Below are 27,713 nucleotides of genomic sequence, written 5' to 3' on the forward strand. Positions count from 1 at the left end.
AAAGGAACAATTCAACAGGAAGAAGTGTTAACTATAACCTTTTACTCACCTTGTGAACATAATCTAAAATGTACTTAAGGCCAAAAACTACAAGGAAAAATAGACAAATCTCCAAACTTTTTTTCTGTAATTAGGTAGGCAAAAATTTAGGAAAGATATAGATTTGGACAATGCAATTAACAAGGTTGGTCTGACGAACATCATATAGACTCCCGAATCTTGAACATTTGGAGAATACATATCTTTTTCAAGCACTTAGGCACTGGTTATAAAAACTGACTATCAGCAGAAGCAAGAAGAACTACAATTCTGCAGCCTGTGGAACAAAAACCACATTCACAGAAAGATAGACAAGATGAAAAGGCAGAGGGCTATGTACCAGATGAAGGAACAAGATAAAACCCCAGAAAAACAACTAAATGAAGTGGAGCTAGGCAACCTTCCAGAAAAAGAATTCAGAATAATGATAGTGAAGATGATCCAGGACCTCGAAAAATGAATGGAGGCAAAGATCGAGAAGATGCAAGAAATGTTTAACAAAGATCTAGAAGGATTAAAGAACAAACAAACGGAGATGAACAACACAATAACTGAAAAGAAAAATACACTAGAAGGAATCAATAGCAGAATAACTAAGGCAGAAGAACGGATAAGTGACCCAGAAGACAGAACGGTGGAATTCACTGCTGCGGAACAGAATGAAGAAAAAAGAATGAAAAGAAATGAAGACAGCCTAAGAAACCTCTGGGACAACGTTAAACACAACAACATTCACATGATACAGGTCCCAGAAGGAGAAGAGAGAGAGAAAGGACCGGAGAAAATATTTGAAGAGATTATAGTCAAAAACTTCCCTAACATGGGAAAGGAAATAGCCACCCAAGTCCAGGAAGCTCAGAGAGTCCCATGCAGGATAAAGCCAAGGAGAAACACACCGACACACATAGTAATCAAATTGGCAAAAATTAAAGACAAAGAAAAATTATGGAAAGCAGCAAGGGAAAAACGAAAAATAACATACAAGGGAACTCCCATAAGGTTAACAGCTGATTTCTCAGCAGAAACTCTACAAGCCAGAAGGGAGGCATGATATACTTAAAGTGATGAAAGGGAAGAACCTACAACCAAGATTACTCTACCTGGCAAGGATTTCATTCAGATTCGATGGAGAAATCAAAAGCTTTACAGACAAGCAAAAGCTAAGAGAATTCAGCACCACCAAACCAGCTCTACAACAAATGCTAAAGGAACTTCTCCAACTGGGAAACACAAGAGAAGAAAAGGACCTACAAAAACAAACCCAAAACAATTAAGAAAATGGTCATAGGAACATACATATAGATAATTACCTTAAATGTGAATGAATTAAATGCTTCAACCAAAAGACACAGGTTTGCTGAATGGATATAAAAACAAGACCCATATATATGCTGTCTACAAGAGACCCACTTCAGACCTAGGGACACATTCAGACTGAAAGTGAGGGGATGGAAAAAGATATTCCATGCAAATGTAAGTCAAAAGATACCTGGAGTAGCAATACTCATATCAGATAAAATAGACTTTAAAATAAAGAATGTTACAAGAGACAAGGAAGGACACTACATAATGATCAAGGGATCAATCCAAGAAGAAGATATAACAATTATAAATATATATGCACCCAACATAGGAGCACCTCAATACATAAGGCAACTGCTAACAGCTATAAAAGAGGAAATCCACAGTAACACAATAATACTGGGGGACCTTAACACCTCACTTACACCAATGGACAGATCATCCAAACAGAAAATTAATAAAGAAACACAAGCTTTAAATGACACAACAGACCAGATAGAGTTTATTGATATTTATAGGACATTCCATCCAAAAACAGCAGATTACACTTTCTTCTCAAGTGCGCACGGAACATTCTCCAGGATAAGTCATATCTTGGGTCACAAATCAAGCCTCAGTAAATTTAAGAAAACTGAAATCATATCAAGCATCTTTTCTGACCACAGTGCTATGAGATTAGAAATCAATTACAGGGAAAAAACGTAAAAAACACTAACACATGGAAGCTAAACAATATATTACTAAATAACCAAGAGATCACTGAAGAAATCAAAGAGGAAATCAAAAAATACCTAGAGACAAATGACAATGAAAACGCCACGATCCAAAACCTATGGGATGCAGCAAAAGCAGTTCTAAGAGGGAAGTTTAGAGCTATACAAGCCTACCTCAGGAAACAAGAAAAATCTCCAACAATCTAAACTTAAACCTAAAGGAACTAGAGAAAGAAGAACAAACAAAATCCAAAGTTAGCAGAAGGAAAGAAATCATAAAAGCAGAAATAAATGAAATAGAAACAAAGAAAACAATAGCAAAGATCAATAAAACTAAAAGCTGGTTAAAAAATAAATAAATAAAACTGACTATTTAGCTGGTCACAAAACAAGTCTCAATGAATTCCAAAGAATCAGTATAATACAGATCACAATGCAAAAAGTGAGAAATCAATAACTAAAAGATAACTTAAATACCTATATTTTTAGAAATTTAAATTTGTACTTTTAATTATCATAGGAGAAACAGTGGATATTTTTTAAGACTTACTCTCAAAATAGAAATAATTTTGAAAATAGAAAATATTAGGACTAGATGAAAATGAAAATACCACATTTCAAAACTAGCGGGAAGAAATGAAAGTTTTTCAAGGACATTTTGTACCTGTAAATGCTTAGTTATATTAGAAAAGTAGGCTGAACATTAATGAGCTGAGCACCAACCTTAACCAGGTAGAAAAAGAACAGAATGAACCCAATGTATGGTTAATATTATGGGCTTTGGAATTAGAAATATAAGAATAATTGGTCATTTATTTGCCAAGCATAATGCTAAGCTCTTTCAATCCTCCTTTCAACATGCCTTTTATTTTTAACATTTTGCCAATTTTATTTCATCCGTCCTCCATCTCCATAACCATGTGTCTCCGATCCCTTCCCCCTTTCTTCATTTCTTTGCTGGAAAATTCTAAAATAAACCCCAGACTATGTATCATTTCATCTGTAAATACTTCAATACATCTCTCTTATAGAAAGGCTTTTTTTTTTTTTTTTACAAAACATAACCATAACACTCCTACTACACCTTATATAATCAACACTAATTTCTTAATTTCAACCAACACACGTCCCGTGTTCAGATTTCATTGACTGTAGAGAAAACAATGAACAGAGACACAGACCTTCCATGAGGCCAGCCACACGGAGGGCCCAGGCAGAAGAGGGAGCTACTGTTGCTGGTACATGATAAACTGTGACCGAGGACATTGAGGTGTCATGCTTTCCCCGTGTGGGGATTGAACGAGAGTGATGAAACCTGAGACTATGACTGAGGGCAGCTGAAATGAAGGGGGATAAATGAATTCTTTTGGCACAATTACATGCTAGTTTCTGTGCTGCCTGTAGAGTGAAGCCATGCTCTTCCTTTCACTGAATTACTCAGTTTTGTAGGGAGCTACTGAAGTTAAATGGTTACACTACTGGGAACAAGTAGCCTTATATTCTAGAATTCTCTACCAAGTGCTGGTTAATTTTATTACCGGGGAGAATCACAGGCTTTCCCCACACTGGAGTGCCCTCAGAAATCAGGGATATTGGCCAGGAGCAAAGTATAGGAGCTCTCTCCCCACATCTGGGGAGTTAGGACCCAGGCAGCCCAGGAGCATCTGTGTGAGTGCACGAAATAGGACAAGGTATGATGTCAAAGATGGAGATCCTGAGCCATTAGTCTTGCACACGCTTAATGTCCCAACATCCCTTTTCATAGGTTCTATATTGTCCCATAATACAGATCAAGAACCTCAGGTGCAGAGAAGTTAACCTCACACAGCTACAGATTGGCAGAGGCAGGATTCCAACCCAGGCCACCTAACACCAGAGCTTATATTCTTTATCGACACCAAACTCCTGAGGTTCATCATCCTCATCCGCTGATTGGGGATGACAACCCCCAACCCCAGAACTGTGAAGAGGAATTGAGACAAGGAGATAAAGCCACCAGCACAGTATCTGGCACGATGATGATAATGGTGATGAAGGAAATGATGGTGGTGACAACTGGCACTTGCAAAGATACAGGCCCACAAGGCTGTTACCATTGTTAATTGCTCCAGAATAACTTACTGCATAAAATCCTCAAAAAGATACCTTTGCTTCCATTTCACTCTCACAAACCTTCAAGAGGACATTTGCGCTCTATGTGAAAGCTAGTTTTCAAAGTCAAAATCATGGGATTTCACATTATATGAAGATATGAAGAAAAGTATTTAAAAGAATCTAACGAATAAAACTGCAGAGCAGCAGGGAGCTCACATTACCCAATGCAGTAAGTGTAGCCTTGAACTTAATTTTCTAGAATTCTTGAAATATCAGTGATGGCAACATAAAAGACCAATTAATCAGATTGTTTGTTCTCTGTGTGTGAGTCCCTGTTGCCATCTACAGTTAAAAATGGGGCATGCAACACTGCCAAATAACTAATTCTGAAAACATTGTCCTGGAGATGATGGTGCTAAGAAAATATACTTGTTCGATGAGTACAGACAATGGAAATGCTACCTGAAGGAGCAGCTCTTTTTCAACCACCTCTTCTGTCTTGCTGATGAGACGCTTCTGCAGGGTATGAATCTTCTGTATCAGCTCAAAGGTACTGGGGTCACTGGCCTACTCGAGGGGAGCAAAATAAAGCAGCTGAAATTATCAGTTTCAAAGCACTGAGGTCCCTATGTAAAATAATTATTGTTCTGTTAAAATCTATTGCAAAGATGTAGACCCAATACAGAAAGAATTAGAACCAAAAAAATAAAAAGTACAACAGGTGAGACAGTCATCAAAACAGACTGATGTTTGGCTCTAGTTAGCCAATAAATGGAAAGTGAGTATGTTTATTCCACCAGGGGAAATAATAACAACAGCGGCAATAATGGTAGCTCCTGGGCCAGATACCTGGTTCTCTGCCGCCATCTGGACACTATGCTAAGTGTTTTTCATACATTATCAAATTTTAGTCACATAACAGCCCTACTAGACAGTATTATCTTCCCCTTTTACAGATAAGGCAACTGAGGCTCAGAGGAGGTCATTTACCCACACCGATAAAGGTCAGAGCTGGATTCAAGCCCAGATATGCCTGGCTCCAAAGCCTGGGCTTCTTAATTACTATGCTCTGAGGTTTTCCCTACCATCATTTCTGTTTCCATAGGAATGAGACAGGGTTCCCTAATTCATTTGTTTTCAGGATTCTCCTTTCATAATTGTCAACAAGAAGATTCATTACAGCCTATGATGGGGAAAGTTTCTAGGATGTGGACATCTGCTAATAATTGGCAGCAGAACAGGACCATGGCATTTAGCTCTCAAACGGCATTATCAATCCGTAAGGCTCTGATGCGCCTTCAATAGCTATCTGTGTACAATTCAAACAAGATCTACAGTTATATATTGATAATTTGTCCTCTAGACGTTGAACCAAAGCTTTACTTTCAATTGTACTGACATTCTGAATTAATCTAGCAGCTAAATATTTTCAACTACCTCCCAGAGTCTCTTTTCTAATTTTTTTAATAGACATGGAATTGGAAACTTTAAAGATCTGCTTGAAAACACATGGAATAAACTAATGTGACAGTAAATGAATTTAAAATTTTCAGCTCCTTAGAAAAAGTATAGATACAGGTATATGTATAACTGAATCACTTTGCTGTACACCTGAAACTAACACAACATTGTTAATCAACTGTACTCCAATTAAAAAAAAAAGTGCAACAATCAAAGCTACCACAAAAATAAATTAATTAAATTAAATTAAATTTTCAGCTCCACTTCTCCAAGTGCATCCATGTTATTGTTATTTAGTAAGCTACTCCACTCTTGGCATCTGAAGAGGAATAAATGAGGGTCCAAAAGAGGTGGGGGGAGATATTCCATTGACTATGACTTTGCTTAAGAAATACTAAGCAGTGCCAACCGATATCCATATTTTGGAAGTAGATTTGGCACACATTCACTTGGCAAGACTGGATGTGGTTAAAACTCAGGCCTCATGTTTACATAACAATTTATAATGCATTATCCTTAATGCTTTCTTCATTTAAAGGAAAAAGTGAAAATAGAAAACAAAAACCTACTTGGCTGTTTTTCCCCCTTGCCCTGCTCTTTCTTATATCACATACTTCTATTCTCCCAACACCCTAATTGTTCACTTAGTCAAAGCCCCTTCTGGCACCCACATTGCTGGGTACAACTAAAGGAGGTGGGCATCTTTTTCTTGAATAAGCAGAGCTTGTCTGTTACTGTTATCTGCTGGTGGAAATGTCTATCAGGAGGTCATAAAATAAAATATGAGATTTATTATCCATCACCTACCAATGGGACTTTGACTGTGTTCCCAGATCCTAAAAGAAGGAGTTTGACTAACACAATGCTAGTTCTTTGAAAAAAGGGCAAGTTCACAAAAGCCCTATTTTCTTTGGGAAATAAAAGGGTGCAAAGGCCAACTGAAAGATGGCGAAGACGCTGGTAGCCAGTGCAGCTGAAGGCAATTAACCATCCAAGACAAACAGGTAGCCGCAAAATAGCTGGTTGAGACCAAACACTGCTTAAACAACAACAAAAAATAATAATAATCAATGTCAATTGGTGAGGCCAGTTCACAGCTTTCACTGGGTCTTCTTTAGGCAGAAAGGATTTTGTCCAAGACTTTTAAAAACAAAAACCAAATCTGGAACAATCCAATTTACATTTGATCTAGCCTTGGATTTTAGGTGACAATGGCATAGTATGAAATAAAAACATGCTTTTATTATGCTTTAGGTAAGAAGACAAGCAGGTTAGAAGGAGGTTTGGGGGTGGGAGGAAGGTTCCCCCGAATGTTACCTCGAGCTTTCTCCATCTGTGCACATTCATGGGGTTCTCCAGTTCCTCCTCCAGGGCTCGGCATCTTGTCCTCTCCTTCAGGAATTCCCTTTGCGTGTGAAAAAGCTCCTGCCTGAATAAGACAAACTTTCTTTTGCAAAGAAGTTCTCCACCCATTTGAATATCCTTTACGTGCCCACTCCACCTTATACAAAAAGCTGGGATCAGAGAGACTTCAGGACCACTGAGACTAGCCTCCTAATCTGCGCAAGACACAGATGACATCAATTCTTGCAGAGTGCAAACTTCAGCTTTAGCTTTACAAAAAAAAAAGTACCAGAGCTTCAGAATTATGATTCTGGATACCCAAGGAATTTTAGAAGTATATGGAAAGAAGAGGGAGGAGGTAAATTATGAGGATTTCAATATATTGTTCAATGTGTCTAAACGTCTCCTACAGTAGCAGAAAACAAGCCACATTCCACCATGAGGTATGGCATCTGAATGCAAGAGACTGAGGCTCAGGTGAGAACCTGACATCAATTAGGGCAGCGCATCACCACCCTGATGGCATACGGAATCACCTGGGGAACTTTAACAACATACCTTTGCCTGGACCCAACCCCCAAAGGGATTCTGCTTTAATTGGTCTAGCATGCAGCTTGGGTTTCATAGATTTTTTAAGTCCTGCTGGTAATTCTAATGTGTAGCCAGCATTGAAAAACACCAAATTAGAAGTGATCTTTTCTCTCATGTTCCGCAACTACACAGATGGCTGAAAAAGTCCCGAAGAACTAGCTCTGGCTCAAACATACTTCTAAAATCTGTAGGAATCTCTAGTTAATAGGTAACGTGCTACAGCCATCCACAGTATCCAGTGAGCTGGCTGCCACCCTATTGAAAGAGAATCTCTGCTGGGAGGTGGAGAAGAGGCAAGCACTCGTGTTGACACGGGCAAGAGGATATCATTATCTGTCCTCACCTGCTGCGTGTGCGCAGATTACTAATACTAAGCCATCTCTTTTACTTAATTGCTTCATTTAAACCAATAATACAACTTCCCCTCATTAGCAAGACAAACCATTAGAATTAACTGCATAATGTTCACTCAACAGGGAGCTCAAGCTGCTTAGAATTAAAACCATATTTTTAACACTACGATTTTCTAGAGAGTCATCAGCAGCGAAGGGCAAGTTAGCTACTATTATTGATGGCTTCTTTTGTACCAGACTCTGTGCTAGGCATATTACGTTCCTTTTCGTGTTTAATTTTAACTGCAAGCCTTAAGCTCAGATAAGTGATTTGCCCAAGGTCACACAGCTTGTAGGTGACAAGTCTGAGATTGGAATTCATGCCTGCTTGCCTCCAATATTTTTATTGTCTTCCCATTATAAAGAAAGGTAAAATCTATTATCAACAAACCAGCAATGTTGACTGAGAATGGGTAGAATTTGGTCCTTTGCGTATATAATAAAAATAACACATGGCTGGCAAGTTTAGTGATGGTCCTGGAGATCATTCAATAGCTACTTAGAATGAACCCATTTGTCTCCAAAATCTCAATGGTAGCATCTCTGGATAGTAAACTTATGAGAGATTTTCTAATCGCATCTTCATAAATTTTCTGCATGCCCCATGTTTTCTACAATGTATCTGTACTACTTTCATCGTCTGAAATATGAGCAACTCTTTAAAAGAAAAAATAGAGTATTGATCTATCCAAGATGGCAGCAACTTCCCTTGCTCTTCCTGAACATATTCACTGCATTTAAATACCAAAACTATCTAATTCAATTAATTTAAGAAGTAGATCCAAACTGTGTCCTTGTCCCAAGGTGGGCAAGGATACTGTTCATCTACAAGTCTGTGGAGAATAAGATAGCTACTGTGAAAACACCAGACCTATTATGTGGTTTCCTGCAATTGCCTATATGGAATATGGTGATGTTTTCCCAAAGGGAAAGTAGATCTTGTATACTGTAAGATTTAAAGCAAAGGGAAGGCACACTAAGCTCAAATGAAAGCCGCAGAAGATAAATCAAGAGATGTAAAATCTGGCCGCCTTCTAAGGAAACACAGTTTTCAAACAGTGTAAAATTAAATTTTTCCCCTCTTTTCATTCTGCATGTAATTCCAAGAAAAAGACGTGCAGACGTTACCAGGATTCAATTTAAATATTGATGCTCCATTTCTTGCATACTGCCTTATTAAAGAAATGCTAAAAATCTCACTGGGGGAATTTTTTTCTGAGTTGTAACTAATTTGTGGTTATGATTTAACTTGAAATTTCTTTTTCTAAATCCAGAATAAAGTTTTCAAAAAATCCTTTTGCACTTGCTTATGTTCCCCTGAAAGGAAACCAGTTCATTTTTTGTGACATAGAATGGGCACGATATAGATTCTGGATTATGGAAAAGTTGTTCTCATTATCTGCTAATCATTTCAACATAAAAAAATTATTTTATGCTACTTGATAAAGACCTTCAATGACCAACAGGAGGAACACAAGGTCATTTCAGGAGCTCCCCACAGAGTGCTGTGTGCTCAGCTCCCAGGGGGTCTTCTATTACCTGAGTTCGTCAACATTAGCCACACTCCTGGCAAGAATCCCCTTTTCCCAGCGAAGCTTCTTGATCTCAAGTTTGAGGATTCTCATGTCCTCCAACCTCTGGTTGTACTGGCTCTCGCCTTTATTCAGCACGGACTGCTGGATCTTGATCTTCTCGTAGAGCAAAGCCAACTCATCATTGCGCCGGACTAGCTGTGACCCAAGGATATCTCTCTCGCTGATGACCTAGAAAGGTAGGGAAGGGCACGGCCACCAGGGGACAAAAAGTCCCACGTTTCATCATGGCAGCAGCATTCAGTCTGTCAATGAACACCCATCCAATGGCCACATGTGCTAGGCACCCAGTGGGTGAGGCCCTGGAAATAGTCTGCTAGACAACCAACACTGGACTCCTCCCATGACAGTTGGTAGCCTTGTTGGAAAGAGTACAACAAATAACCCATAATAATAATAATAATACAATAATCCTTGGCCCATGCCTGTTTGCTTGGTTGGTTTTCTCCAACACATTATAAGTGTTTAAATTTGAATGCCTTTAGGGTGAGCTAACTCTTGCCAAGTTCTACTATTCCTTACTGTCTTGCATTAGCCAATGTCCCTTTTTCTTAACCTGCCAGATCTCTGAAAGCATTTAAGTTTCTAACCTCCAAATTATGTAATTATTCATTGTAATTATACACGGGCAATTATATTATGCTGGAATGTAAGCTCCCTGAGGACAGGGCCCTTATTTTCTTGTTGGTCAGCATATTCCCCAGAGCCTAGAGGAGTGGCTGACACATAGTAAGTGCTCATAAATAGGAGCTGAATAAATGAATATTTCATAATTAATCAACAGAAGGTGGGCCTCTGGGGCTGTTCTTCTGATAGACTGAAGGGAAGAGCTTAGAAAAGAATGAGGCTTTGTGAAGAGTTGCATCAAACAGTTGTGTCTGCTGATAAGGTCTGCAGGTCTGCTGAGGAGATGTTCTTACCTGGTCTAACTCCTTCTTCTGTCTCAGCCTCTCCCCATCAGCCTCGGCAATGATTCGCAGGAGTTTTCTCTCTTCAGCTTCCTGCTTTTCAATGAAGTGTTTGGTCTCCAATGCTTGTTGTCTCAGCTTCTGCAGCTCAGCCTGACAAAGAGTGAAAGACCAATTTTGCTCTGTAACAGCACAAACCAGGATGGCAGGGCCCAGATTTAGATGGACAGTGTGCTTCTTATACTTCCCTGTGATGTTTCATTTAGCATGGTTTGATCATCCTCACAAGCAAAGCAAGCTTCATACACACACACACACACACACACACACAGCCTGTAAAGAAACAACAGTGCACATTAAGGTGATCATGTTTTATTCTATGAGTTGTGCCCTTGAGGGATTTCCATCATTTTTCTATATAAGTATAGCAGGGACCTCATTGGTATTCAGCAGCAGTTCTCTTACCAGCTAAACATGGGGAAAATTCACAAATAGTACAGAGAAGGATGTGGGGAGCAGCATGGTGGGGGGTTGGGTGAGGGCAGCTCTGTATGTTCCAGCTCCTATAACAGTCCTAATACCACCAGCATATCAACTGCAGAGATAAAGCCTATTACAAGCAACACTTAAATTAATAAAGATAGCAACCAAGGGTCTATCATATAAAACATCTTGATGGAACAGAAGAGATGTTATAGTATAAAAAGATATATAGATCTTACTCTTAAGACGATTACAATCTAGATGAGAAGATAAGATATATAAGTATTATGCAAATATTAACAAGTCCAGGCAATAATGTTCCAGGATCTGTATTATCACACAGACAGTGAATTGATGCTACAGGAGGTCAGAGGACTGCAGTTGTTAGCAAGGCTTCCTGGGAGAACTCAGATCTTGAGGCTCCTGAGGCTACATGGAAATCCTAAGAGTGATGGGGAAAGCATGCTATGAACTGGTCATTTTCAGAAGGAAAATTCCCCTCATCAAAGGACACATTTGCTTCAATTCCACAAGTATATTTGTGGCTTACAATATCCCTGGCATGATATTAGGTATTTTGCCTCAGTACTCTTATCCCCATTTCACAAATGCAATTACAGAGACAAAGAAAAACAAATCAACTTGACCAAGGTCACACAGCTAATAAGTAGCAGAGTTGAAATGCCATCCTAGATCTTTTGATTCCAAAGCTTTTGCCCCCTTTGCTATCACCACACAATAGTTCCAAGTCAAATACAGAAAATGAGTAAGACATGACGGATTCGCCACCCATCGAAGATGACAAATATAACCAACTACACTACGGTGTGGAAATGCTCTCTACTGTGTGAAGAAGGACATGGGAGAACAGCAAAGAGTTCATATTTCTTCCTGGGGTTTAGAGGGAAAAATCAGTCAGGGTTTTCGCAGTTGACAGTTATTTCTAAAATGGAGAGGTATGTGCTGGGGAGAGAGCAGTCAATGGTCAGGCTTGTGTGAACAAAGGCATGTAAACTATAAAGTACCTGGTGTGTTGACCAGACAGCAGAGCATCCAATGTGGCTGAGTTAGAGTATTAGGTAGGGAATAGCAGGAGGTAAGGCTGGTAAAACAGCTGAGCCAACCTGAGAAGGGCCCTGTATGCCATGTGCTGTGGACAGTATGCAATGGGGAGCCACAAAGTTAATCATAGTAAAGGAAAGAATAAGTCTTCGAGAGCCTCCAAGCCCATACAGGAAGGACAGGTGGTATCACAACCAGGTCAACACAAGAAGGAAAAATGCAGGAAGAATTCTGCTTTCACCCATGCCTGAAATCACAAGGGAGATGACAAGACAATATTAAGGCTCCAACTTTTTGGACTTCCCTGGTGGTCCAGTGGCTAAGACTCCACGCTCCCAATGCAAGGGATCTGGGCTCAATCCCTGGTCTAGGAACTAGATCCCACATGCCGCAACTAAGAGTTTTCATGCTGCAACTAAAGATCTCACATGCCATAACTAAAAGATCCCATGTGCCGCAACTAAGACCTGGCACAGCCAAATAAATAAATATTTTTTTTAAAAAAAAAAGGCTCCAACTTTTCAATGGCCTGCAGGTCAACAAGTGAAAATGAAAAAGTAATAATTTTCTCCTTCAAGAATGTATTGGGTCCCCCACCTCCATCCACCCAGAAATGTCATTGGGATGACAGAACACTGAATATTTGCCAAGTGAGTGCCTGCGAACCAACCCAACTCTAGTTGCAGCCTGCCTCTAATCCATGAAGACCAAGAGTCATTAATTGAATAACTCAGACTTATCCAAACAGTACAAGATACTATGCACCTAGCAAAAGACCTGTAATGTCACAAACTAAATGCAGCTAGCTACTATAAAACCCAGAGTTTCCTTTATGACGTTTTGTTTGTTCATTCATGAAATATATTTTGGTCCAGGGATAAGCAAAAGGAAATACTTAGTGAGAAAAGATCTGGTCTAGTATTTACCACTTTGGGGGATTGCCTGTTAGGAAAGAGAGTGAAGAACCAGCCTTTCTACTTCTATAATCATTTAAGGTGACAGCAAAGACAGCAATAAAATACCCGTTTGGCTCATGCTTTCTTTAATAAAACTTTTATTTTCCCAGATGTGTGACATTCACTTCCCTGTTCCTAAGTGCCGAGAGCTGATCAGAATCCATCAGCAGAACAAAATGAAATGGCTGTTATATTAAAATGAAATCAATGGTGTGTAAAAGTATTTGTCTGAAATGTAAAACCATTCATGTGTTTGGCATTGCTGGGTGTTTTTTTTCATAATATATCAAAATTCTGAGTGGTCTCCTTATGTCATAAATTTATGGGCTGTAAACAAGATGCGCCATTAGACGTTGGCAGCAAATGTTAACATCAACAAAATACCTTAGGTCTAATGCATTTAGCAGCTGTAACTCTGAGCTGTCTCATCCAGGAAAGATGGTAACAACTACTGTGCACACAAAAGCTCATCAAGTAATGTTCTAGGTGGGACCCAAGGTATGAAGTTGTAACACAATGTCAGGACACACTCTTTAGTCACTGCCTCTACAATTTTACAGTTTTGTGACAGGTGTTTACAGAATATATATCATCCAATCTTGCTGCCGGCATAAGTCATATCTCAAGAATCATACTTGAGGGAGTTTCACCCATTCATACAGGATCCCAACATTCACTGGGTTTCACAGAAACCATCTGTTTATTTCTAGCAGAACAAATAGGACCACCTAAAGTCTTCTGGCCATGAGAATAATTAGGCTTTCTCTCTGTCTCCCCCACTCCCCTCCGACAGTTCCCATCCGTGTCACTCTAGAGAGTCGACTAAGTACAAGGATATGGTGCCCTGAAGCCAGTTGCTAATGTGATGCTGAGCTCTGGACACAGAGAATTTGCTGCTGAATTATTCACCAAGAGTCAAAGTGCTGTCAGATTGACGTGGGATGATTGGGAGGTGACAAACAGAATCGAGAGCTTGTTAGGACTGGAAGGCAGACACTCCATATGAGACGGCCCCTTTAGTGCTGATGAAACAAGACGGGGACACAATGGACAGATGAACGCAGATGCAGCAACATCTACAAAGATCTACTGACATTCTGTCATAACCATCACATGCTGACAATGTCTAGAATCCTGAGGAGTCAGGAGAGCCTGGTAGCAACTGAAAAGGAAAAAGAAACACAGAAGAAGCAAGACTTTTCTTTTGAGGGAGATGAATGAGGATGGGGATGACCTATTACGGACGATTGTCTGTCGAGTTGGAGAAGCAGTAAATTGGGTTGTCCTGTCAAAAGGCATCTCATGGTCTACCAAACAGGCTAGGGCTTGCTCTTCCGGGAGGGATTATGTAGCCACATAGCTTTGTAGAACTCATAATAATAATCTACATGTCTCTCATGGAGCAAAGTTACTAGAAAATCTGTCCTCCCCTCCAGGGTTTTGGTTCACGAACCTCAGATGCTTGAAATCCAGAGACCTCTGTAAACGTGATTCATCTTTGAGGCTAAAAAAGTCAAGAGGCTAAATGAAACTCAACGTTCAAGCTGTCACGTTTTTCTAAAGAATGTCAAATGGGCTTAATGATAGGCCAAAATTATCCAGTCAAAGCACCACTGCAAGTTCCCCTTGGATAACCTCAAATAATAAATCAAGGAGGCAGCCTTTTTCTGTTCCTAATTCTTGCCTTAATGGGAAAACCTGAGGAAAAGGCATCCTAGTTTCACAGCAAGTCCAAAGCAACCATCTTCCTATAATCGATGACCCAAAGCTATCCAGACCTAGGATTCCTCATTTAGAGCAGACTCTCTAGAGCAGAAGCCCTTTAATCATCTCTCTTATTCACAAGCTGCCAACTCTGCTGGCCCAGGACCAAAAAACAGGACCCTATTATCCTTTATTTTATTATGATGCTTCTTTGGAGCTATGTGTGTAGATGTCTAATGATGGAGAGTGTAATTGAAACCAATATTAACCAAAGTCAAACTAAGGAATCAGGAGTAATTGCTTTTTTGCATAGGACATTACTTATTCTAAAGCAGGATTTTGTCTACCTTGGACCCCATTATGCAGCAATAGTTAATCTTTTGAGAAGAGCATTACTTGGGAAAGTAAGAGATGAGGATCAATGTCATCCTCTGAAATGAAGAGATGATGTACCAAGTCAAGTTACACTGAAGCCTTGCTAACGTGGGTCCATGAGGCCCGTGGGTGAAGCAACGTTTACAATAAGATTCTTCTGATTCAGCCCATAATAAATAAACCCCATCCCACTATAGACTCCAGAGTGGTATAGAAACATACTACCTTCTATAAAACTGTTTTCAAACAAGGAAAATAAGGACAAAGACACAGGATATTTTCAAATTTTAGAAAATATATTTATGTTTCTTTATATGTAAATAAACTTTAGTATAGAATTTTCTGTTTTTTTCTGTCATGAACTAGAGTGGGGAGATGACAGTTTTAGGTAAATAAATCAATTAACATATCTCTATTGTAAAGGCACTTTTGTTACATTTTAATCTTTCTCAAACCTCACGTATCTTAATTTAATGTAGTAGTTCTGTTTCCATGAAGACCTATCATTAAGTTGACAAAACCTATTATTAAACTGAGAGTGCATAGGTCAATCTATGGCATCATGGAATCAAGGAAATTTGGCATTAAACCTGTCCAACACGAGATACACGTTCTCAAGATAGGAACTATCTCTGAAGTTAATTATATGCAGAAACTGAGGTAACCAGTCTCATTGTTTGTAGAAAGTTCCTGCAAGTGGCTCATAAACATATGCAAAAAATAAAAGTGGCATTATTCTCTTAGAAGTTCCTTTTTTAATTCTTTGGTCAAATGGATTAGAAGGGAAATCTACTGGATTTGATAGGAAAAGGAAAATACATTAGGTTTAGTGAATGTGTACAGTAAAACATTTAGTTCAAGGATTTGATATGGTATAATTATTTGGCATGTATTTTGGGGAAGAGTCTTTATATTATATTAGTAGACACAGAATGTTCTAAATTAGTAGATTTAAAAGTATATATCTTAGTAATACGTGTGAAGACAAAGGTGATTCCCTAGAGGAGTGGCTGCAAAGTTCTTAGATTCACAGAAGTAAGGTGAACAATGAACCTAGTTGAGGGCAAATCAAGTGAGGACAAAGCTTGACACCTGGTAGTTAATGATGCTGAGGGCAGCAAAGGCACATGCACATGAAGTAAACAAGGATTAGGACAGAGGGACAAAGGGTCCTGCCAGCATTGCCTTATAGAAGCCCCAGGGAGGAGTTTGGGAGGGTTGAGTACAGGCAAAGTGCTGGACTTGGGCTGTAAATGCAAAGAGATTGTGGTCAGCCTGAAAGTTCCAGGACTTCCTGGGACCTGCTAAGTTCTCTTGCACTGATGCCATGATAGCCATCACAGGTAAACTAGGTGCTCTGCATCTGCACTGGCCCCTCCCCATTCTACCTGAGAGCACTCCTCTAGGGAAGACTGACCTGGAGGTGGTGGAGGTCATCCTCCAGGTGCTTTGGTTGTTTTTCCTGCCCCCTTACTCCCCTCCATGAGCATGGAGCCTGGCCCCAATAGGTCCAATCGATTGACTATTGGTTCATTGCTTTTATTATAAGGTGTGTACCTTCAACGTTTCCTTCTCCTTTTCTATGTGCTGTTGTTCCAGATGTAGCTTCGCAAGTGCTGACTCCTTGGCTGAGATTTCTTCTTTCAATTGATCTACCTGATGAGTCATAATCTTTAATTTTCTATTCATTTCCATTATTTCATCCTAACAGAATAAAAGGAGAAATGTTTGAAAGTGAATTAAATAGACATCACCATGCCTATGGAAGTTCAAAACACATTCAAGAGCTTTTAAGGGAGACTCACTCAAAACAATGGTCTCAACTGGGCTATTCCTTTGTATCTTGTGCCCATCAACCTCAAAGTACTTTATAGCATTAACTCTCCAAATATTCTCATGAGATAAAGTATACATAATGAATATGTCATACACACACACACACACACACACACACACACACACTTTATTCTTCACTGTACAAGAGAGGAATTGGAATGACAACAAGCATTTTTAACTAAAAGATTACAAAGCTCTGCAATTAAATGACAAGTGTATACTGCTCCCCTCTGAGTCATGGTAGCTATTAGCAGTTTTAAAAATTAGAAAGAGGAGAATGGCAATTCTACATAATAATTAAAACCAGCACCATGATCTTCACATCCAATCAAGTTTCGTTATTTCCATTTCAAACAATCTGACAGTTCTGCATAAACTGATCTTCTCTTTCAGGTGAATTCCACGATATTTCTTTCTGCATCTATTTTAAATCCTGCCATTAGGATAACAGAAACTGCTTTAAACCCAGGATGGGGAAGAATCAAAATGTAAAGACATAAATATATTCTTTACCTGAGCTTCAACCAGATTTTTGCTATACAGATTCCTGTCTGACCGCACAACTTCATACAGGTTCTGTTGCTGTTTTAATTTAGTCTCTGATTCAGCGATTTTTTTCCTGTAGTCAAAAATCTGCATTTCACGGACTTTTATGCCTTCCATGTTCATGAGGACCTGGAGGAGAAAGAAGTAATAAAGATGGTTGAATAGCCCATCTGTGGTTATCGGTTCAGGACAAACAGAGATTTTTTTATCGAAGGGTAGCTCGTAGAAATGCCAGCAATCAGAAAATGTGACTGTGGCTATAATCACTGCAGTACAACACAGACATTCAGCCCAGCTGATGAGGGGCAAACATATACTTTATCTATGCCGGAGTTCTGCTCAAGCATGAAGGCTTAGCGCAGCTATTCTGTGATCACAAGAGGGAAAAGAAAGTAAAGAAATTCCTTCAATTCTGAAAACCTCTCTTGACCACCCCACCCACCAAAAAAGGAAAGAAAAAAAAGAAGCACAGGCTTAAACAGATCTTAACACAAAGCACTAGGAAGGATAAGAGATAACTTAGCTGTTTGGCCATACTCATGGCTTTATAAGGTTGACCACGAGAAAGAAAAGTGGCCTTTGAACACTGATAGCGGTCATAACACTGTCTTGCCAATGTCAAACTCACTCCATCAGGGAAACCCAAAGGACTTCATAAAAATATGTGTTCTATTGTGCATGAAACACTTCTAGGCAAGATGAGATGCAAGAATTACTGCCTCGGGACTTCCCTGGTGGCGCAGTGGTTAAGAATCCGCCTGCCAATGCAGGGGACACGGGTTCAATCCCTGGTCCAGGAAGATCCCACATGCCGCGGAGCAATTAAGCCCGTGCGCCACAACTACTGAGCACGTGTGCCACAATTACTGAAGCCCACGTGCTTAGAGCCTGTGCTCTGCAACAAGAGAAGCCACCGCAATAGGAAGCCCGTGCACCTCAACGAAGAGTAGCCCCTGCCCATTGCAACTAGAGAAAGCCCACGTGCAGCAATGAAGACCCAACACAGCCAAAACTTAAAAAAAAAAAATGAATAACTGCCTCCTTTTTGCAAGTATGAAGAACTGAGGCCTGAAATTCTACCATGAGCCTATACCTCTCAACAAGCAATCCATACAGTAGAAATAAGGTAATCATGACTCTCAGCTGCAATGGCCACAGAAATTGATTTTCTAAGGACAAACTTCTTCAAAAATTCCTTAAGAAAAAAAAAATTTAGCAGGAAGACTGATTAAATCAATGGAGCTTATGATCTAACAACAGTTAGAACACACAGGAGAAAATTCTTAAGAATATTTCACTGCATTTCAGTGGAGTTCTCTTAATTAATGATTACTGTTGAAAGAAATAAGCAGAGCAATATGACAGAGAAGGAAAGAAGGGTTTCCTCTAAAGAAGAGGCACTTTACCTAGAACCTAAAGGTCAAAAAGGACTTAGGCCTTTTGCCATGCCGATACTGTGAATCAGGTGTGGACTATCTGTGAGCGTCATGTTCCCAAACCACTGCACGAGGGAATTCTTTTACTCCACTTGTGGAGTTAGTATTCCAGAAAATATACTTCAAGAAACCCTCTTCTAATGTTTTCCCATCAGAGTTAATGATGGCTGGTGTTTAATATATTTTCCTTTATATCTTTAAATAAACACCTTTCAAAGTTTTCTTAGGCTTATATTTAAGGAGGGATGGGATTAAATTTTAGTAAATGTCTTTTTAGCATATATTATTTTGCACTGCATTATTGGGTCTACTGATTTGATATACTTAGTAATAAATATTTCCTTTTACAAGTATTTTATTTCTTTATACATAGTCCCATGTGCCACAGTTCTAAATAAATGCATAAATGGAAAATATACCTTTATTTCCTTTTCCTTATTTACTTGGACCTCCCTTCTTCCTTCAACCCACATCAATCCCTCATTGAGACATAAAGTAACCAGGTTAATAATCTACTATGTGTTCTTCCAAATTTTCTTTGAATTCTGCATATTCTATTTAGGTCTACTAAAGTCATCATTATAACATCATCATAACAATAGTTAATATTTCTCAGGTACTTTCTATATACCGAGAATTTTACATGTATTAACTCATTTAATCTTCACAAAAATCCTATGAGATGTGCATTATCATCACCCCACTTTCACAAACAAGGAAACTGAACTCAAAAGAAGTAATATAGTTCACAGCTGTTCAACTAGTGAATATACAGATACAGGGATTTGTTTGTTTTCCTTTTGCTTTTTGAGTTTGGTCTTTATTTTTTAGCAAAATGGGATCCTCTTATATACCTTTATGCACCTTGATTTTTATCACTTATTAATACTTCGTGGAAATCAGGTGGATTAGCTCTAATTCATTCTCTTTGAAGGGGACATAATGCCCTACAGTGTGGATGAACCATCATATACTCAGCTCCTCCCCTCTGATGGGCATTCACTTGGTTTCCACTTTTTTGCCACTCTGAGCCATGCTGCAATAAACATTTTATACATGTGTCCCTATGCACTTGTCTTTTTACTTCTATTGAGATGGATTCCCAGGAGTGGACTATCTGGCTCAAAAGACATATATATTTTTAACTTTAATAGATATTGCTAGATTGCTTTCCAAAATGGCTGTAACACTTTACATTTCCATACCGCCAGCAATAGTTTTCTTAGTAGAAAACTATCCTTGCAGTTGCAGGATAAACCCTCTTTGGTTATACTGGATGATTCTTTTCATGTACCGTTGAATTTGGTTTGCTAGAATTTAGGATGCTGCATACCTATTCATAAGTGACCTAAGTCTATAGCTTTCTTTTTGTTTCTATTTCAATATCAAGATTTCTGCTAGTTTCATAAAGTGAGCAGAGTACCCTTCTGTTCACTCATTCATCCACTCACCTACTTATTCATTCACTCACTGAACATGCATTGAGGACCCATCTATGACAGGCACTGTAAAAGCACTAGTGATGTAAAGAAGAATAAGATGCATTCCCTACCCTCAAGTTCACCTCTAGTGAGTGACTCCACCATAAAATGGATAATCAAGGAACGGATACAACCAATAATCTGAGATACGCATAGGGTGTTATGACAGAATTAAACACTGGGAAGTTAATAGGATGGTCATTCACATCTTATCTAAGAAGTTAATATGTGGTATTTACATAATTTGTGAGAACCACCTCTTCCTTCTTGTTCCTCAATCACCCCAGCCAAGGACTCACCCCAAGCTCTCTCCTCGGCCTGGAGTCTTTGTTCATTATCACAGCAGAAGGCAGGAGTTACATCAGTATAGTAATGCCAATCAATTTTACCCCAAAGAATATACAGTACATTTTTCTAAATTCACACACACACAAAAATTTATATAGCCTGAGAATTATCTGATTCTTAAAAGTGTGAAGGAACTCAATTCTAAAATAATTAGGTCCCCAGTGACAATGCTGCAGCTAATTCTCTCTCAGCCTTTTTGGTGGCTTCCACGGTTATTAATCTTTCTATGGTTTCTACTTCTCCTTGAGTCAAGCCTCGATGTGTGTACATATTTTCAAGAAAATTATCTATTTCAACCAATCTTTTAAATGTATGCAACCAGAGTTGTACAAAGTATTTTTATATGATTTTGCTGTTTTATTATTATTAATTGCTATCACTCACTTTGTGTGGAAAGAAAATGGCCCAAGGTAAGAATGTATACAGACTCCGTGATGAATGGCTTGCATCATTGGTTGGGGGGCTGGAAGGAACAAAATTAGAAAATCTGAGAAGAGGAGGTCTGGAGAAGAGGCACATGGACAGATCTGAAATGAAAAGAAATCCCACTCCTTCCTCCATCATTTTTTTTGATCTGTACCTTTAGAATCCTTAAAAATGAGTAGCAGGTGGCCTTTTAATGTACTACCACTAGGAACTAAAATGTATAAGTTAAGAACAAATGTGAAACCTAAATAAGGTATCCATTCCTGGATCTGTTACTTGTTTGATTTTTTAAAAGAAAGGGACTATCTCAGCCCAAAATTTAGCCTTTCTATGGACATGACCACCCTCATTGGGGTCGGTGAAATGAATAGATTGAAAATACTTTGAAGAGCATCATCAGCATTCAGAATATCAAGCAGCACATCAGAGAAAAGAAAAAAAATTACTTGTTCAATCACTTTGGGAGATATTACAGCAAGAATAATCCTTCGCACAGACAGAATCACGCTCCAGAGAAAGGATGCAGACAAGGACATTTCTTTTTTGGGCACCCAGCTAGCAGGGTCCATCTTTCTGCAGACAACAATGCACAAAATCAAACTTGCTTCCGGATTCTTAAAGCTGGGAGTAATAGGAACCCATCATGATACCAAGAAGATCAAGGGTATTTCACTTAAATGACAACGAAAATTGTAAAAGTATTGAAACAAAGGGAAAAGACAATTCACAAAGCAATTCAGTTCTAAGTGTTGGGGCTCAATTTGTTTTGATGGAAATCATTCAAACCAATGTCACATAGAGGTTCAAATCCTGAAAATTCATAAAATATGTGGAGTGTTAAATAGAGGCAAAACCCTTAATCAGCATAATGTCCCCAGTTTAAAAGGATATAACAGAGAATGTAGAATGCCAGCTATGGGGCTGCAGCTTAATTAATTGATTACACTTTAGATACCTCAAACCAACTCATGAGCTAAATCACAACCAAATATAGAAAGTTTTATTATAGCCAGAGGGTTGGAGATCCTAGCACGTGGAGGCCTGCTTCAGAGGAGCCCCGAAAGTGCTTACGGTGCACTATCAGGGTACAATCTCAGTTTATAACCTACTACCTTTTCTTTTTCTGTTAAAACAAGCTGCCAATAGAAACGAGCGAGATAAAAATCAATAACGCGTGCTGGAAATCTGCAGCCATACTCATATGGACTTAGGCAAGATGAGAAAGCGGGCCATTGAATTCGGAATCCTCTAGCTTGCATTTGATGAAATATCAGTACAATAAACTCAAATAAGTTTTTCTGACTTGGTATCAATGGTTTCAATGCTGACAACGCCTTCACCTCCATAATGAAACTGGAAAACTCACTCTCAAAAAAAAACAAAGAAATAAAACTATATGCCCAGGCATGTGAAATTTTAAGTCTTCTCTGTTTTTCTTGCTTTCTTATTTTATCCTCTATCTCAAATTTAGAGAGGCATATCTATTTTTCTATCTGCTTTTAATAACATGTTATGGTACAAAATGAGGGATATAATATCTGCCTCAGAGGGCTATTATGAGGATATAAGTGAGAAAAAATATATTTATGCCATCATAGAAGTACCAGGCATATCACAGTTTAATCATTTAATGAATGTTAACAGATGATCATGATAGGTTAACATTACGTGATATTATATAATATGAGCACTTAACAAATCAATTTGATTTTTTCTATGGATCAAATCCTGTTCTCCTGCAGGGAAATAGTGATCCACAGTATACTTCTTTTATTATAACACAAAAAGGTTAAAATTTGTGTATGTCCCCTTGAAGGCTCTCTCCAGGGTTCTACCCTATTAAAGATGCTCTGTATAAAAAACTTCAAATTAATATTGAAGAAACAGAAGTTTCATTTTATGATGCAGTACGTATTCAGTGAACAATATCTCTTTGATCAACTTTTGCTATCCTCACTTACTTCCAAGTCCTTGCAAGCACATCATTATTCATTTCTTGGAATCTCTGTCTAGAAGAGCTTTGCCTGACACTGTTATAGGCAAATAAACAGACAGCTAAGAAACTTGTAGTTAGGGATTCATTGTGAAAAACGCTTTTTGGCATATAAGCTGTCTGTTATATAAGCTGTTATATTTTGGCATATAACCAAAAATAAACTAATTTTAAAAAAAAACTAAAGACGTCTTTCCTTGGCTTACAGATAATTAAAGGCAAGCAAGTAACAAATGCTGGTCTTTTCCTGTGGTAACCATGTCACAAGTAGTTACATACGGCATCAAGTACCTCCCCCTGCATCGCACGCCTCTGCTTTGAGAACTGACTTGGTGCTGCTGGTGTGTGGGTTCTGCACAGGCCTCCCTGGTGGCCCGGCCTCCCTTCGTTAGCTCCAGGGCACTGAAACTACGGGAAAACAGGAGCAGGTGGTCCAGAGTGGGCAGTGACCTAGGAGAGGGCTGACAGTTTTTACTTTTAGACAAGTAAGCAATGAAAAAGTGTTCATGACTGTTCCCTTTGCAGAACTCTCCCTTCAGGTTCGAACTTGGAACTTGCCAGCTTTGGTCATGTATTTTATGCCCTTAAAGGGTTTGTACTTCTCTCCATACATATCCAGACGATTCACTTTGAGTCCAGAAATGGCCAGCTGCTGGATCTTAAACTGCAGGTTAATCGTGGGGTTCTCATCGGGTTTGGAAGCTCCAGCATGGAGGTGATAGCCAGAAGAAAAAGGAGGGGTCCTAAAATAAGCCAAATGCATAATGTGCAAAATGTTCCCCGGATTTAATAATTAACTGGAAATGATTTTACCTAGAATTTATAAAAGTCTACAAAAGAAGTAAATATGGTGGACCACAACTTCTGATGCCGTTCCTGGTGCCTCTCAATTTACCTGAATAATAAAATTTACAGTGCAGCAGAGGAAAAACCATGAAGATAAGACAGGAATAAAGACACAGACCTACTAGAGAATGGACTTGAAGATATGGGGAGGGGGAAGGGTAAGCTGTGACAGAGCGAGAGAGTGGCATGGACATATATACACTACCAAAATAGAGAGCTAGTGGGAAGCAGCCGCATAGCACAGGGAGATCAGCTCGGTGCTTTGTGACCACCTAGAGGGGTGGGATAGACAGGGTGGGAGGCAGACACAAGAGGGAAGAGATATGGGAACATATGTATATGTATAACTTATTCACTTTGTTATAAAGCAGAAACTAACACACCGTTGTAAAGCAATTATACTCCAATAAAGATGTAAAAAAAAAAAAAAAAAGCACTGCAACATTGTAGTAGATTGTTTTACGGTTCCGTGAATATTCGCTCCCAGCACCTCTTGCCCTTGCTGTTGAGGGTGGGCCTGGACATGTAACTTGCCATAGCCAATGGGGTGTCAGAGGACATTTGGCTAGTAGAGAATCGTGAAATGTGCTTGCATGGTTGGGTCTGTCCTTGGCGTTCCTTTCTTTCTCCATGAGAATACCATGTATCCTGGAGGATGAGAAACATGTAGAGCAAATCTGGACCCAACCCACAGCCCAGGCCAAGCCCAGGCAAGCTCAGCCTACAACAGCTGACGCTAGTCAACTGCAGGTGTGTAAGCGAGAAATAAGGGCTTGTTTTTGCATGCCAGTGAGATTTGCTGTTTATTTATTATGCAACGATATTGTGGCACATGTTGACTGAGACAAACACATAAAGAAAGGGTTTGGGATTCTGAGCCATCCAATTCTGGCACAAAAACAGGATCTTCTTTCTCATTTGCAAATGCCAAGTTAAATTAATAAAATGTAATGTAGGGCTTTCAGCATCTTAGATGTCACTTTTTTTTCTCTAAATGAAAAGAGCTAGAAGGGAATGTTGACACTGTTTTTGCAGCCCAGAAGGAAGAGGACATCAGGCCAGAAGTCACTCACAGCTAAAATTGCCAAAGATAATTTAGATAGCATTGTCCATTATGGCAACCTATTTCAAATGAATTTAAAGGAAGGCAGACCCATAGTGATAAATAGATTACTGAAGAAGAATTTAATATAGATACCTAAAGTTAAATCTTTGACTAGTTGATTCAGATGTCTAATTATGCTTTCCATACACTCTTTCAAAATATATTTGAGTACCTATTTAGTGAATAAGTAACACGAAGAGCTCAAAATTGAAGGAGACTTGCCCTTAAGGAAACTTGTAAGTAGCATGAGGCAGACACAGAAATGCAAAGACGGTAATAACATCAGATTTCTTCAACTGCCAGAGAGGGGAGACAAGTACAGATGGGTTAGAAAACATTTTTAATAAAGCTCCTTGGGAAACGTAGGATTTTATTGGCCCCTGACTGAAAGGCAAAGTTTTTTTAATATTTTTTCTTTCTTTTGGTCAAGATACTAAAGTAATGCATATTCACTTCAGAAAATTTGAAAAATACAAAAAGCACAAAAGAGGGAAATTAAAACAATCTGTATCCCTACCACTCAGCGATAAGTAGTATTCACGTGGTGGTGTGTTACCTTCCACTCTTTTTCCTTTTTTTAAAAAAAAGGCAAGTAAGCTTCTGCTTTTTCTTCTTGCCTAATTCTCAGAGAGTACTTTTCTGCATCACTGTGTGTGAAACAATACACACACAACTTTCTCCCAGAGCAAGTCTCTGTAAGATTCTCCTGTCACTGATTTTGCCTGACACATGCTCCATCCGCATGTACAGTTCTTTCTTCATTTCCAGAAAATATGTTCCGTGACATCTTTGACTTGGGGCTCAGTTCCTCCATCAGAGACCAACAATCTGTAGATTGGTTTATATTCCCTGTCCTTCTTATCTCTTATCTTCTCTTCAATCATTTTTATCTTTTCTTTCCACCTGCAGTCTAGGAGAACTACTCAAGTTTGCACTCCACTTCACTGACTATTTTCCACATCAATTCTGTTCTTTACTAACTTCAATGTGGATTTTAAATCTGCTATTGCTTGCTTTTGTTTGGTTTGGGGTTTGTGTGTATTTTAGTCTCTTTACAACTGTTCCTTATTTTATCCATCACTTCCTTTCTGTTTCATCTCTGCTTTATCATAGAGGTAATGTCATCTTGGACTTATAACCCAGATGATAGTCCTCTGTCCTGTCAGGGTCACTGTGTTCTTAACCACAACAGAACATCTAGAATCTTCATTCTGTGTGCTAGGAAGACCAACATCCCACCTAGTATCTCCAAAAATTCTTAGAGGAATTATATTTCTCCTATTCACTGTGGCTTTGATTTGCTGTTTCCATAGAATTCCGGATTCTCAATTGGCACTTTTCTCTGGCACATACTGTCCCTTTTCTGAGATGTGTTACCTCACATCCCTCACCACCCCATCCCTGACCCCACAAAGCACAATCCAGCCACTGGGTTGACGCAGCAGACTGTCACCAAAGGTTTCAGGTACAGAGCACAGTAAAGAACTTAAAACCAACCTTCGGACATCTCATTCTTAGCAATTCCTTGGTCATTCCTGCTCTGAGAACTGGTCATCTCTTCCAGAAGAGCCCAGCCTACTGCCTCGCTGTTGGTGTTGTCTGCTCTCCTCTCTCATCATCTCCTATCTCCCCCCATTTCCTGCTCACCACCACTCCTCCCCTTCCCAATTGCAAGCAAATTCAAGGGACTGTGAGTTGAGGTCCAGGTAGATTTTCCTCAATTCACCTCTATTGGCTTTAAAGTTCTCATCCAGTCTCTTTCTTCTATTTTAGCATCAGGCTTTATTTTGGCCTTAGTGTTTGAGACTGTTAAAACTTTTCATCTATGTCTGTACCTTATTGACATTTAACAAGAAGTTGAAAATAGCTACATTCAAATGCCACTTTGAACAAAAATTCTGGGCTGTTCATCAACAAATTTATTTATTTATTTACTTGCTTATTTATGAGATGTTTCATAGCATTTACTATCTGCCCGAGATCATTCTAAATGCTTTATAGATATTACCTCATTTAATCCTCACCATCACCCCATCTGCACACAGATGAAAGTTAGGTCAAGCCATATTAATAACTTTTGTTATTTTGCATTTTGTTTTTATCAGATTCATACAGTGACCATGTTCCCCATTTAAAAAATACTTTTCAAAAACATGATTTTAATGGTACATAGCAAATTCGCACAATTTATTTTGAAGAATATTCTTTTATAAAAATCTTTGCATTATTGTTTTTTCATATATTCAGTTTTTACAAAAGAAATTGCTGGGTCAAAAGGATAAACTTGGAACAACTCACTTTAGAAGTAGATCAAAATATCAGTTTCATGACATCTTCCCCACCCCTGGTATTATTCCTCAACTCCCTATAAACAGAATGCACGAAAGGGTATTTTCTGTTTCTGGGAATGAGGTGTGTGTGTGTGTGTGTGTGTGTGTGTGTGTGTGTGTGTGTGTGTGTGTGTGTGTGTGTGTGTGTGTGTGTGTGTGTGTGACAGTAAAGAAAGAAAGAAATATGGGAAGGTGTTAAAAAGACATATATGTTTCTAATAAGAAGTCCAGAGGTGACACAAGTTGCTGTAGCAACTGATATATGCTGTCAGGGGTTAAGTAAGAGAGAAAAATTATAGTCGATAAAGAACATTTTAAGAACTCGTGCTTAAATTGTTTAGGTAAGACAT

At 38.9% G+C, this 27,713-nt stretch overlaps 1 protein-coding gene across 1 annotated transcript in view; it reads right to left on the reverse strand.

The window, feature by feature from the left end:
• The window catches only part of CFAP58 (cilia and flagella associated protein 58), a gene marked incomplete at both ends in the record, with an annotated part of 125,359 nt that overhangs the window by 58,186 nt on the left and 39,460 nt on the right, over positions 1–27,713 (reverse strand). The window contains 6 exons of the mRNA XM_082854418.1: positions 4,611–4,715; positions 6,927–7,038; positions 9,476–9,699; positions 10,449–10,589; positions 16,574–16,720; positions 17,366–17,527. Of these exons, the coding sequence (XP_082710544.1) occupies positions 4,611–4,715; positions 6,927–7,038; positions 9,476–9,699; positions 10,449–10,589; positions 16,574–16,720; positions 17,366–17,527 (891 nt within the window). The remainder of the gene's footprint in view (positions 1–4,610; positions 4,716–6,926; positions 7,039–9,475; positions 9,700–10,448; positions 10,590–16,573; positions 16,721–17,365; positions 17,528–27,713) is intronic.

The sequence above is a fragment of the Leucopleurus acutus genome, assembly GCF_964270905.1.
Source record: "Leucopleurus acutus genome assembly, chromosome: 14".
Lineage (NCBI taxonomy): Eukaryota > Metazoa > Chordata > Mammalia > Artiodactyla > Delphinidae > Leucopleurus > Leucopleurus acutus.